General features: G+C 39.4%; 1 protein-coding gene across 1 annotated transcript in view; it reads right to left on the bottom strand.

Annotated features, from left to right (window-relative positions):
* Positions 1-532: 532 nt before the first annotated feature.
* Positions 533-14627, bottom strand: part of LOC129372971 (transmembrane protein 132D) — a 38057-nt gene continuing 23962 nt past the window's right edge. The window contains exons 4-9 of the mRNA XM_055050611.1: positions 10395-10587; positions 7963-8106; positions 4483-4688; positions 3976-4240; positions 3621-3812; positions 533-3524 (exon numbers count right to left, since the gene is read on the bottom strand). Coding sequence (XP_054906586.1) covers positions 2202-3524; positions 3621-3812; positions 3976-4240; positions 4483-4688; positions 7963-8106; positions 10395-10587 — 2323 coding nt within the window. The 3' untranslated portion in view covers positions 533-2201. The remainder of the gene's footprint in view (positions 3525-3620; positions 3813-3975; positions 4241-4482; positions 4689-7962; positions 8107-10394; positions 10588-14627) is intronic.

The following is a 14627-nucleotide window of genomic DNA, read 5'->3' as shown; positions in this document are numbered from 1 at the left end:
GCCTTAACCTGTTTGGAAAAATTCAATCGTCTTTATTGTAGACCTGCTGGTGAATTTCACCAACCTAAAATAGAGTTCAGCTTCCCAAATAATATTTTTCTGACATGTTCATTTGCAGATTGTGAGAAATGTGCAAAAGACTAAAATCTGCAACTTTGTAAATGCCATATGACACAGCAAAGGTCGTTATCAATAAAATTGGTCAGGGGGGATGGGAAGAGGCCAACTATAATTCAGATTAAAGCTATAATACTGTAGCTTTAATCTGAAAGCTACAGAACTTTCAGATTAATAGTAGCTTTCTAGAAGACAAAAATCTGCTGAATTCTCCATTTGTCTGAGCTAAAGAATATGGTCGTTCTTCCAAACTACTGAAATCTGGCTGAAGTCTCCCATGACTTTATTAGACTTTGTTCTAGTCTAATAAAACCCAATTTGAACTTTGGGTCAATAATTCCTAAAGAATAGCTTATCACAGTGATTTATGTTTCTGAGAGCATCAGTCTTTGGGGTGATGTAAAACTGCAGCATGTAACATACATAAACAACTGCTTTTTATTTATTTCATCATATGTAACAGTTTCAGAGCAAAAAACTTTAGGCTAGATCAAAAATATTTGCATTATTCTTATATCCAGAGCGGGGTCAGTGTGCGTGGGACGTGTCTCCTTTCTGCTCTGATTGAAGGCTGTGTTTGCTGCATGACAAGGCTGCTGTCAGACTAACAACGTCTAAGTCCTGTGGGAAGGTCGTCTCTCTGCTTGCTGAAATTGTAGTAAGATTGGTGCTTTCACATGTTGTCATAAAAGTCTATGTTAACACAGTAAAAAAGTTGCTCCATGTGATGTTAGCCGCTTTAAAAGAAAAAGGGGCTGATAAGTCGCTAAATATAAAAGCAAAGCCGCTAAGGGGAGGGTGTGAGGAATGCGTACACAGACTTGATTGACCACGACTAACACCCTCCTCCTGGCTCTGATTGGTTGTTTCATGTCTAGAAAGACAGATGGCAGTAGAATCACAGATCAAAAGAAGAGAAGCTCAGTTTTTGTGTCTCATACTGTCACAACATAGGCTGTTTTAAAACAATACATGAAACCCACATAACAAAGTGACATACTGCAGTTTGAATTTCAGATGGAACAGAGGATTTGGTCAAGGTGACTGAATGGTTACGAACATTTGAGTCCATTCCAAACATGAGATAGTTCTGACTCAAAGCCTTCAACATTTTATTATTTTCAGGGTCTTTGCGAGTCCAAGTATACATCTGAGTCAACAAAAGGATGAGTCTATCAGAGGAAAAAATATATTTTTAAATGGCTTAGCAATAGTTCAAAACAAATCTGACAGTATGTCTGCAGGAATCACCTGAAGAGGGCTGATCTGACAGATTTGCAAAGCCTTTTTGCAAGGTAAAGAGAGTAAATTGCCAAAGCAACATGGATTGCTGACAGACTCCTAACAAAGAAGGTTAGTAAAAATCTATTCAAAAAATGCCTCAGTGAGGTATTAATACATACTATTGTAATCATGTTGCCTCTTTTCAATTTTTACCGTCTAACCATGCTGTCCACTTTTCAGTTGAATTATGGGAGAGAGGTGCTACATGTGGGAAAGATTTTGAACTTTTCAATCATGGTCACATTTCAACAACCTGGCATTTTTTACTGTAAATTATAATAATTGTTCAACCTCACTGTGTTTTTTTTATTTATTTTTTTAAGTAAGATGCAATGTCAAAGAATGTTTCATATTTTTAATAATAGAAAAAAACTGAACATAATATACATTTTATTCTTTTAAATTAGTCATTTTTATATCGAAATTTTTTTTTGGCTGAACTCAGTATTGCAGGTGTTATTTTACATGTTTGAGTTTTAATTTTTAATATTTCACTTTTCTTTTTCCTCAGTATTTTTCAGAGTGTGGTGCATCAAGGGTGACTCATGCAGCATGAACATGTTGGGGCTTTAAATCGTGTCTATACAATAATGTCTCTGCTCAGCCATTTGTAGCATTATCACATACATCCATTCTCATATATTAAGTATATACAATATACAAGACATGTACATGTAAAAGGCCTAAATGGGCAATGAAATGTTGAGGAGGCCTGATACAAAATCCCATTTTCTTGACAAAGGCATTGAGGTGATCGAAGCCACATCTGCTGTACATGTGAGGTTTGATCAGGTTCTGTGTTATAACTGGTCCCCAGGCTTTATGATGGGCACTTGAGGTTCCTCCCCACTACACTCTTCCTTTCCAACCCAGTGGATGCCATGACCATTTTCCTTGGGTGAGAGGTGTGGCGAATGCTGGCGCTCCAGTGTGGAGAACGTGGTGAACTGAACTCGCTTTCTCTTGCTGGTGGGCGAGTGAAGGGACTCGCTTTGCATGGGTTTGGTCCGGTGGGAGCTGGAACAGCTGAGAGGAGAGTCCGTGACGGAGGCCAGGCAACTGGGCCTCCTGGAGAGAGAGGCGGTCTTGTCGGGCCCAATGTCAATCACAGTGGTCGCTGTATGTGAGTCTTGCTGGACCGGACTGCATGGCACAGTCATCACCAGCTCAGCGTCTGTGCCGAGCCAGACCCAGTCGTGCCTATGCCCTGTGGGCTCCTGGCCATGAGAGGGAGGCTTCTTATGCCTGAATTTTACAACATATGAGATGCAGTTCACTAGGAACACCAAGATGGCCAGGCAAAAAACACCCAGCAAGGCGTACATGCCGATCTCCAAGTCTGTGAGAGGCCTGTTGACCAAAGCTTCTTCACCGCTTTCTACCTCTGGCATCTTTGGTCTAGGAATCTCCACCTTGGTGGGGAAGTCATTGTAGTTTACCAGATTCCCAGGAGCTTTCACAGTACTCGTAAAACTAATACTGCTCATGTCTTCCACTATCATATTATCTGAGCTATGTACTTTGCTGCCTTCTCTGGGGCTGCTCACGAGGCTGACATTCACTATGCTGGTTGGACTGCCGGTGTTTTCTGGTCCTTTTGTCTTGCTCACCCCTCCGAGACCGCCGCTAGTCATAGTTCTCACAGTAGATCTGATTGTGGTTGGGATCTTCTGAATAGCACTCTCCTCTTTGTTTGAATTTGGGACACTCGAAGGAAGAAACTGTGATGGCCTCTGCTGCTTTCTCTCAACGTCCATCTCTTCCCCATCATTGCCATAGTCGTTGTTGCTGTCTTTGTTGCCAACGGAGCTCCGGTCTATGCTGCGGGTTGCTCCACCTGGCCGCCGAGTGTTGGCCTGAAACTTGACTTTAAGGCTGCCGTTGCCCACAGCCACCGTACTTTTGCGTTTAGACTTTTGGCAGGATTCGCAGATGGACATTTCTACTCTAACTAAGACTCCTTCACCCTCACCCTCCGCCACTACAAGAGGAGGTCTGCCCTGCACTGACACTACTCCCTGATCAAGAGATGTCACTGTCAATCGGTAGTTGGCTGGATCATAAATGTCAAGAGGCGTCTGGTTGCCATCACTAAACTGGACCCACGAACTGACCAAAGCTTCCTAAAAAAGGAAAAAGACAGAAAATAGCAAGAATTATGATTTCTTCCAAGCTTTCTGTTCCCTCAGAAACATTAAAAATAAATTATAGAAGAGTACCTGTTTCGGGCTTTGTAGAACCTCTTGTGTGGTTGTTGTAGCCAAGATGGCTCTGCTACTTCCTGAGCTGCGTTGTAGCGTCATAGAGAGTCCAGAAACCACTTGAACACCCAACTCTGTGATGCTCACTTTGTCATCCACAACTTTGACTGTTGTCTTTGCCAAGATAACATCTGACAGTGGTGAAAACACCTGTCACACAGAAACGTCGGACGAGTGTAAATAAATAAAAGGTGAGTTAGATGGCATTTATATACAAAAATCCAACTTCAATCAGGTGTTAATAAATGCTAATTGTGCAGTTTGTCCCTCGCTAATGTCTAAAAGCATAATAATTAGTGGTTCAGCCTGTTACCTGGATGTTTGTGGTGCCAAAGTCTCGTCCTGAAAGCACCCTTCCTTCCTGAAGTCTTGCAACTCTAGGATCCTCGACCTTCATGAAGTATCGAACCAACCTTGTAATGTCCGCCTGCCAATCAGAGCCCAGGAAATAGGCAGTAGGGTCCCGTGGGTCTTCCTGCTCAGCCACAAAATGGGTCAGGACCCGCACCAGTGCATGTTGAAGTTGGAGCATGCAGCCTTTCCCTTTCCGTTCAGCCTCTTCGCTGTTCCAGCCAGGTCTGGGATTGAAGCACGTAAACACACGGGAAGTTCACACCTGTTACATCGGAAATGTCAACCTTCCAACATCCAACCCTGACTCTTTGCTTCATTGGATTATTCCAAATTACACAATAATGTCCTTTAAATTCCTGGAATGATGTTGAAATTGATATTACCTAAATCAAATGTTTAACAAACAACACGTAGAAACTAAATTAGGGGATTTTGTTCAATGTAAAACTGTATATGTGTCTCTCACCTTTTTGAGGTCAGGATTGGAACTCTCCAGCTTTTGATCTGACTCAGTTCTGTGTCTGACAACTCAATCTGCAGAGGAAGCTGAGGCATCCACACGTTCAGCTCGAGCTGAGCACTCAGGTAGCTGTAGGTGAAGTTTACTGCCATCTTCACCTTGCCTTTCGTCTCCTTGCCATTCACAAAGACATAGTCACATCTGTCTGACACCTGGGTGGAGGATGAGAGAATAGCGGAGGAAGCAATCCATCAGATCTCACATATCAATTTGATCACCCGTCTAACACCATGAATTTGTATTCGTACTAGTACATAGACAATCTATCCAATGCGGAGCGAATTTGTTGTCCATGAAGGAGATGTTTGTCATCTAACCAATGACAAAAAATAATTAAATATTGCCATAAAAGTCACTGTTTTAACAAATAGGTCGTTCCTACAACAACAAATGGGCTTGCAGCAGTTTTCCCCTGCATGCTACCATCGTAACGTCAGCTGGCTGTAATAAAGCGCCGTGATGATCACCAATCCACAGCGTTAGGAAGAGGCAGCATTGCAGTTTTATGTTAATTCAAATATCTTGCAGTGTGGTGCTGACATCAGTGCTTGAACCGCCATGTGCATTCGTTGCATCTCAATTTCAAAGGTGACCTTTGCGAGTTTTTTAGGTGTTCACGGAGCTCATAGGCGTTTTGTGACATTTGTCGGGAGTTTCTCCTTGATCTTGTAAACAGTTTTTCTTCTGCTTTCAACTAATTAGATACATGGTTCCCAGACTGTGGTACTGATGTCACATGTGCTACATAAACTGCCAGTATTAGTACTTTGAAGAATTTTTATGTTGGGTATAATTTGCCAGGCATATATGAATTAAATTAACCTTTGTGCACTCATGAAACAAACTACCCTTTAAATTAATTCACAACGAAAATGAAAATCCCAGATCAAAAAACGTATTTAAACTTTTAATTTTTGTTTCTCTCTTGACTTGATGAAAATATCCAAAGGTTTAATGACTTTCATAATTTCCACTATGTCAATTTCAGCTTAATTTTCTGCTTTGATATTTTTGTTCATAAAAAAGTTAAATTTTTTTTTTTTTTTTTGAAAGAAATTTCTCATTTCCATGTCAATGTAGCCATGACAGCTTCTTGCATGCTTTTACTGCACTGCAAAAAGCAAAAACAAAACAAAAAAAAAACATCTCAAATTTATGGTTCAATACCAGCAGCTGTGGTTACCAGAATTTTTCCATACAGTAAAATTACAGTAAAATTCTGGCAACTACAGACTTTTACATATATATATTTTTTATTTATTTATTATTTTTTTACAGGGTTGATTAGTTTTGTCCTTTTCCTTGGTGGAAGGATTTGAATATCGGTAACTATGGATCGGTGAACCAGAGTTGGTCCCACCATCCATGCATATCAAATACAAAGATTCGCGTGAGGAAGATGGAGCAATATTTTTCTCAAGTGTCTGCTGAATGTGAGTCATTTCAGGACTGAGTTGTGCTTTAATCATAAGCCAATGACAACATGACCACTGTCCATTCTCCTTTTTGCCCACTGAGATGTGATGACATATTTTCTTACATGATACATACATCAATTTTCAAGAAACATTGCTCAAGCTTGTAAATAGTTTTACTGACTAGAATTAGAATCTAACTTTCAGGACCTTGTTTGTTCAAATATGTTTTAATACATTAGTATATAAGAAATGCTGTGTTGTTTAGTGGCCATCCAGTTATTTTTGACGCAATTTGATCGGTTCAAAAATATCTTCCTGTTTTTAGATATTTATCTGAAATAGGATTTTTACTTTCATCGCCAAGCAGAGCAATAAATGGAAATGTCTGCTTTGCTTCACAAAATTACAAACAGCCATGTTTGTAATTTTCTTTCCGATTTAATACATATGCTATGAAAAGTATGACTACATACTGCAAAAGGTGAGTTACTGATTATTTGAGCGGCAGTTTGATCAACATGTAGCAATCTCCGAACCGTATAAAACAAAATAAAAAAACCTAGAAAGTCCTCATTCCACTCACTAGATATTTAATGATGATACGTCCAACTGGAAAATATCTTTACATATATTCAGCCTTTGCGTCTCTCCTGCACGTTGGAAAATCCCAGCCAACACTGCAGATTACACTTTCTTTCACTTTCATCTTATGATGTGAGCTGTCCATTATAGATAAATCCGTCTCCATCTACCACTAGCACATTTGATACCCCTTAGGCACAGCAGAGGAGGAAGGATATCTGTGTCAAGCTGTTAGACTAAGAAGATTAAAGTGAATGTTTGTGACCGGAGCAGCCATTAGGTCAGCAGACACGCAAGGAGCTTAGTATAAAGGAAAAGACGGGTATATTACAGGGTTGAAAGGGACTTCTTCATTCGCTTTCACATTTTTCATATTCATTCATAATTCCACTTTCTTGACACCTTTATCCACTCAATGCATGTTTATCCCATTTTGTCGACCTCAGCAGGAGTTTGAACCAAATGAAATTCACTGATAAAGCAAGGCCGTTTCATGTAGGCTGAAACCCCTCATACTCCACCAAATTAAAATGTACCAGGACTAAGGGTCTAATGCATTTGTTTAGCCAGGTAGATGCCATTGCCAGGTAGATGCCATCGCTCTCATAACGATTGATGAGACGAAGAGTACGTTATAGTTTTTGTCGAAGATTGCGTGTAGTAAGATGCATGTGCTTGTTAACTATTTGAGAAAGTCCGGACGGCAATTTCATGTATGGAGAAATGCTACATGGTTAAAAGGGACCAAAGTTAAATAAATTGAAACATCATTAAATCAGTGATCAGATGTACCATAAATATTTAATTAAATGTCTTTTCTTCTTTCTTTTTAATTATATATAAAATATATCATTAAGCTATTCCAATGCAAACTTATAATAGCCAATGAAGGTAATTAATGAATTGTGTGTTTAACTATCTCATGGTTCCTGTTCCTGCAGCATCACTACGTAATAATGTAGTCAAAGTCCCGACGGGTCATTGGAGAGATTTACAATTAGCAGACAACATAGAAGCAGTTAAAGTCGAAGATTTGATTGTGTGGCAACTTTGTATCCTTCTGAAATGTGTCCTGGACTGGCATGGGCTGAAAGGCTGCTCAGCAAGGAGGAAGCCATTACTCCAGAACAAACTCAAAAGAGGCAGATTGCAGTTTGCAAATGCACACAATGACAAAGATATTCATATGTGGAGCTGTTTTGCCATAATGGCCATTGTTACATCATGAGCAGAAAACAGGTACTTGTACATTACCAAGTAAATCCCTGGCACAACCTTTCTCTGACTGATGTAGAATTTAGCAGATAGAAATAATTCTTGTCATTTTAGTTGACGCAAAACAGCAGAAGTTTGATCTGCTTGTTGTGTGTGTACGCTTTCGGTTTCAACTGTATAAAGATTGAATTGAATAATAGATGGATTGTACCTTGAGAACATCTTCGTCAGTGGAACTGCAGTCTGTGTAGTCGGAGACATCTGTGACCAATCCATCTTCTTCCACAGCCACCGTCCTCACAGGCATCACTACTTTCTTTCCAGTCAGTACGGCGGTGTTCAGGATCTCTGTGTCCTGCAGGGAATGTAAAGATCAAGCAGTGTCATCAGAACAGCAAATACAACATTTCAACGTTTCCATGTTTAAAAATATGTCTGATTCAGACACTGAATGTTTTTTTTTTTTTGGGGGGGGGGGGTTACAACTTCTGTCCAGGAGAAAGGCTAAAGGCAACGGTGGTGATGGCGAGCTCACTGACATCGAAGCGCTGAAGTCATAAAAAGGCCATTGTCCCTTTGGGAAGTCAAGGATGGAGCAGAACTGAGAGGAGGAGAGGTAATGACCAGGTCAACACACAGTTGACAGGGCGAGGAGAGATGAAGCCTGATTTCTCTGCTCAACCATGTCCTTCCAAAGGAAGCCGTAACATTTCAAGCATGGTCAAACACTGGTAGAAATGGACTGAAAATGAGCTGTGGTGTTTAATCTGAAGTGTTGCTGCCCTTCACCAGAGAACGGAACATAACCAGTCATGAAATGAATGATCTGTATTTTCTCTTAAAAAAAATACTTCATCTTTGAAGCAGGCGAAATCTTTTTAACTCCTTTTTGATTTACTGATAACTTTAACATTTGTGCAGAATGTTCATTCTTAGCCTGACACCTATCTGTGAGCCTCGTCTGTGCTAGTTTTATTGTTCTTTAGCTTAAAAATTAAGGACAGATTTATTTATTTTATTGGAATATTGTAATATGGTAGTAAACACATTACCTCTTACAGTTGTTAATTTCACCCGGAGAATCCCACGACCACCTGAATCCCATTAAACATTTATGCAACTTGTGTGAGAACCAAAAAAGCTATAAAGATGATAAGCCATTCAAGAAACAGGTTTTTCAACAAAAAATATGGCATGGTAACTATGCTGCTTTAGTTCATTTATCTGTTTTGAATATTTTAGTTTGAGGATTTTAAGTGCATTATGACTTCCAGAGCCACACATTTATGTCTCTTAGACTACAAAACAAGGACCATCATTACATTCATCAAATCAATCCAGTGCATGATGTGATTGTTCCTAAAACTTTAATTATAGCTGTTCATAACTGAACCTGACAGATGAGAAAGGTGTTTGAGTAAGTTAATGTACTAAAATCTACTTCTAAAAACACATTGAGTGGATAAAGAGGAGACATGTGGTCAAATCTGTTCCTGAAATCAGCAGCAAATAAAATGGCCTCCCATTTAAAATAAAGCAATCTAGTTCTGCAAGCCTGTCCTGTTCTTTACAGACCCATTTACTATGTTTAACTTGGCCTTCAGCAAAACCCTCATCTATGCCTTGATTAGAATATAAATAATAGAATAACATTTGTAGGAAGTGCTACGAGAGGGGCTCGCCTCTTTAAATTATCTATTAAATCAAAATTAAGGATACAGTTTTAAGTAATTTTTAAGTATGAAAATGAGACAGACAAATATGCATTCCTGGACTCCAGAACTTGTTTAAATGAGACTGAAATATGCAATGTGAGCTTTCTCTCCCCCCATCTCTGTGCTGAAGGGTCTGTCAGAAAAAGTTTTACCATCGCTTTTTTTATTTTATTTTGAAGACTGAAACCGAAGCTGATGTTTCTTTGAGCCAAGTAGAAAATCTCATGTTTGGCCCTCAGCCTATGGTCAGACTTTGCTCAACCAATAAGATGAACCATGTAATTCGCAAATCAGGATACTGTGGCATCTGAACCAAAGCACCCGAGCACCAACGTGTTGGAACTGCAGGATGATGCAAAGAAAATAAATGCGCTCCGTATTTTTATGAATTACTCTGAAACTCATGTTACTGCCCTCAAACTGTTTGTTTGGTAGAATTTTCATGACCCAAGTAACAAATAACCAAGATTCAATATTGTTATTCAAACATCTGTAATATTTAGTGACAGGGGATTATATCATGGATTAATTATAGAGGTAGTGTAGCATGATAAGGAGGCCTGAGGCACCGAAATAGCAGCATATGAAGCAGCTGTTAAGGATCAGAGAATGACCACATATTGCACGGCAGAACAGAGCGGAACAACAAAGAAGAGAGGCATCAGCTAGCTGACAGTCAGCGGCGCGGGGTCACAGTCTGCTGAAAATAGAAGCCATTTCCTAAACAAAACCCCAAGCATTTCCAGACTTCTGCATATGCATGCCAGACAGGAATGGATCACAGCAAAGTGCATTTCATGATATTTTTATGCGCTGATGCTCAAACGCAGCCGAAGCGTTGCCAGTTAGTGGAGAGGCTGCTGCCTGTAATGTTGACGCCGGTTCTCATAATGATCAGGGGTGACACGAAAGCTGTCATCTCACTCACCATCACAAGAGGAGCGAGGCCAACAAAGTCTCTCTGAGTTGTATAAATCCTCATGGCTCCTTCAGTCTTGGCGACAGTTTTGGGCGCAGATGGTAGCTCCAGCTTCCATATGATCACCTGGCTGTCAACGGGACTGCTCAGTTCTTCAACCTCAAAGTCCATCTGAAGCACCTCCAGCAGACTGCTTTCAAGTCTGGATGAGAAAAAACAACAGTTGGGAAGAGCCTATAAATGCAATGTTTAGACGGACGTACGGACACATATTAAAAATAAAAAGTACAGACACATTCTTTAGAAATTCAGGATTTAATTATTGATATGACATGACATAAAACTTCATATGAACTTCTTCCTGGATCCCAATATTTGGTAGTTTCATATTAGGAAAAAGGCCTGAAGAACCAACTTTGGATTAATCAAGTTGAAGTAAGGACTAAAAATGACTTTAAGTTTACTTTGTCATTCAGGAGTTTCATAACCAAATAAGATAAATTAGGCTTTTATGTAGAACTCGTCGAGGTTATTCCACAAATGGAATCCAGGGTCATATGTAAGCAGATCTCTGGACACATTGATAGCTTCTTAAAAGTAAGAGCAATATATTTGTCTACAGACAAAGTGATCGTTGCCAGACAGAGAAATACACATCAGAAAATCAAACTATGCATTCTGGTAAGTCTTGTTTGTCAGATGAAAAGATTAAAAAAATAACAACTTGCATAGTGCATTCATCAAGTGTATACAGACCTTCACTTTTTCCACGTTTTACATTACAGCCTCATTGCAAATTCTATTCAATTAATCAAATGTTTTTTTATTAGTCAGACGTAACATTCTAGACTATTAAATACACTGTTTCATTAGCTATAATTATATTAATTAACTGAACGAACGGTTTAAAATCGTCGCTCTGTGTGTAATTAATGTACACTTGTTGCACTTTGTAAATTGAGTCAGTGAACTCAACAAACTTTTCAATAATACTCCAATTTATTAAGATGCACCAAAGACATCTAGACAGACAGGACAATAAATCTCTCACCAGAGAGAGCGTCTCAAATCTCTCAACCGAGATTTCGACTCACTTATCAATCAAGAGCAACAAATCAAGAATTGGTCAAGAGCGACAACTCTTGACCAAAGACGTGACAGAGTGACAGATTTCTTGACTGACAAAGCAGCAGGTACCTTGTAGACAGAGTGAAAGATGTCTTTACAGAAAGATCAATCGTTCAACCTTGAAAGATCTTTTGACAGACAAGGTGTCAGATCTCTCAGCAAGCAAGATTTATCAACAGAATAAAAGATCTCTGGACTGACACACTGATGGGATGATGCACGGATCGCTCAAGAGTGAGATTGATCTTTTGACTCAAGACAATCAGTCTTTTAATAGATGAAATGATGAATCTCTTGACTGACCAAGCAGTAGGTCTCTCACCAGATAGTCACTGGAACTCTTGACCAACAGAGTGACCAATTTCTTGACAGACAGAGCAATAGATTACTTTATAGAGCACAAATCTCTCAAACTAAACTGCAACAAATATTTCAACCAGCACGTGTCTCAAGTGACAAAGTGACTGACCAATGAAGCTGTGGATCTCTTTGACCAACAGATTATTCTGTCTGACAGAGTAACAAAGTGAGAAAGAGATCTCTTAACCAACAAAGCAATAGATCCCTCTCCTGACAGAGTGATGGAGCTCTTGGCTGACAGGGACTGATAACTAAACCATCAGAGTGCTCACCCCAAATCTTTTGACAGACAGTAACTGATATCTCACCAGACAGAAGAATAGATCCCTTGACAGGCAGAGCTACAGATTTCTTTTTCAAGCACGTAATAGATCTCTGGACAGACGAAATGATAGATCTCACGGCTGACAGAGGATCAGATCTCTCGACTGGCAGATTTCATGATGAACTGAAAGAGCAGTAGATGCCTCTGCTGACACACCAATAGATCTTTGGACAGATTGATTGATCTCTCAAGCAACACAGGAATAGCTCTTTCAACAGAAAAACAGATTGGTTTTTCAACAGACAGAGGGGGAGGACACTTGACCCTCAATGACATAAATCTCCAAACAACTGTTGTGACAGACTGTATCACAGGCAAATAGATCAACAGATCTCTTAACCAACAGAAAGTGAGATCTCTCCACTGCCAGGTCTAAAGCCTCTTCACAAACAGACATTTGTAAAGATCCCTCATTAATGGAGTGATTGACCTCTTCACAGACAGGAGAGAAGATCTTTTGCACCACAAGCGAGTAATCGCTACACAAAGAGCGAGAGACTATTTAACTGCTAAACTGACAGCATGCGTGATATCAAACATTTTGTAAAAAGCGAGAAGTTGGATTTCAAATATAAAAAGGTTTCTTAAGCTGAAAATATATTTGAATCCATCCATATTTAGTGTATTACATGTCAGTTCATCTTTGGTAGATAAGCATAATGCAATCTTCCTGCAATGTTATAAACTGGAACAGCTAAAAAAAAATAAATAAAAAATGCTTTTTTGTTTTTTCATAAAGGGGTTTAAAGAAGCTCAGACTGTTTTTAGCATAAATCTGTTGATTGTAGAAAATCCTGTTTCTTTATCACTGCTTAAAGTATTTCAAATCTTAAAATAGAGATGTCTCAAAATTCAATCAAAGGGGGAGGAAAATTGTTTTAGCTTAGTGCCAAATAGGAGTTTGGGAATCAGATGCAAATTTTTTTAAACTCCATCGGTGCCCACTCCACATGGAAGTAAAAAGTCAGCAATGAAAAACTTCAGGATGGAGCTCTCCCAACATAAAAGGCACTTTGAGTGTTAAACCAGGATGCTCATATCAAGATCAGCCATTGTACGATACTGGAGGTCAGGACTTTTACTGGACTGTTTCAACTATCAGGCTGTGAGATGGCACGCCTCGTAAATGTCACTGCACTTTTATTTTTTAATCATTCTGAAATACTTTAGCATTTTTTATTGAGATTATTGTGCTATTGATGTATCAAATTTAACCAGGCTTGGGAAAAAAAGTTATTATCAACCCAGTTTTATTGTCTGTTAGGAAAAAAATGTTCATCTTGGTTTTTAAAAGTCCATCCCTGAATCTGACATACTTTGTTTTCAATTAATTGTGTTCTCTTCGAAAGACCAGTTTCTGCCAAGCAAACAGACTTTAAGCAATACCCGGCAAAAAAATTCATTGTGACATGTTACGAATTTCGCCCCATGAAATAACACATTTCTGTGTGTGATCTGAGGAACTGAGACAACTGAAAGGATTCTGCAACTTGAGGCTTTTTTAAAGAAACATTAAAAAAAAGATATTCTTGTTGTTTTTTTTTTGCAGATATCATTTCACTGGGAATGTCTGCAAGTGTTACGTATGAATGGGATATGAGGTTTTCTAGGGACAGTGGCTTTCTGCATGGTTAGCAAAAGGCTATTGGCCTCTGTAAGTTATGGTGGCCTTTTCCTGATGCCAGCTGGAGCAGGGTGCGCTGCTACTTCGCATAGAATTTTTTCTGCCATGTCCCCGGTTTGTATTTTAGCTTTTATTCCTTGGCGTGTCATTGAACAACAGAGAAGATTTATTGGTGGGGCAAAACAAAATAAGCATGCACATAACATCATGGACTTTATCAGACTCTCCGCAGTGTGCACAAGTTATAAATCAGTGTCAGAGTTGTGCGGACTCACTAAGCCCTTTTCTGCTGCACAACTTGGGGCTGCAACTGTGCGACTGGCTCGACAGCGATGTGAAATTACAAATCATATGCGTGAATCCCTTATTAAATTCCAACCTAAAAAACAAAGCATGCTAAAGGATTTTCCTTATTAAGGGCAAAAGAAAGATTTAGCGTAATTTAATCATTGTCACATATTGCTCAGGGACCTGAGATTAAAAGACAGTAATCGCATTCTGGTCAAGTATTACAAGAAGATATGCTGGGCTCACATCAGCAGGCAGAGCACATCCCCTTAAGTCTGCATTAACACAGATATCCATATGATAGGCAATGTTGCCATGCTACACGCCCCTGTCATAGTTTGTAAGCTCGCAGAGGAATGATCAACTACCTCATCGGCTATGTTTTTATTGCTTGCAATCTGCCTGCAAGTTTATTAAGATCCAAGCCAAGCTCCTTCAATGGAGCGTGGAGGGGAAAAAAACAAAAAACAAAAAAACAGCCCCAGTGTACTGATACAGCAAATACTGTTTGAGCTGA

The sequence above is a fragment of the Poeciliopsis prolifica genome, unplaced genomic scaffold (genome assembly GCF_027474105.1).
Source record: "Poeciliopsis prolifica strain line A6 unplaced genomic scaffold, Auburn_PproV2 SCAFFOLD031, whole genome shotgun sequence".
Lineage (NCBI taxonomy): Eukaryota > Metazoa > Chordata > Actinopteri > Cyprinodontiformes > Poeciliidae > Poeciliopsis > Poeciliopsis prolifica.
The sequence above is the reverse complement of the archived record's forward strand: the minus strand, read 5'-3'. Positions and strand labels throughout refer to the sequence as shown.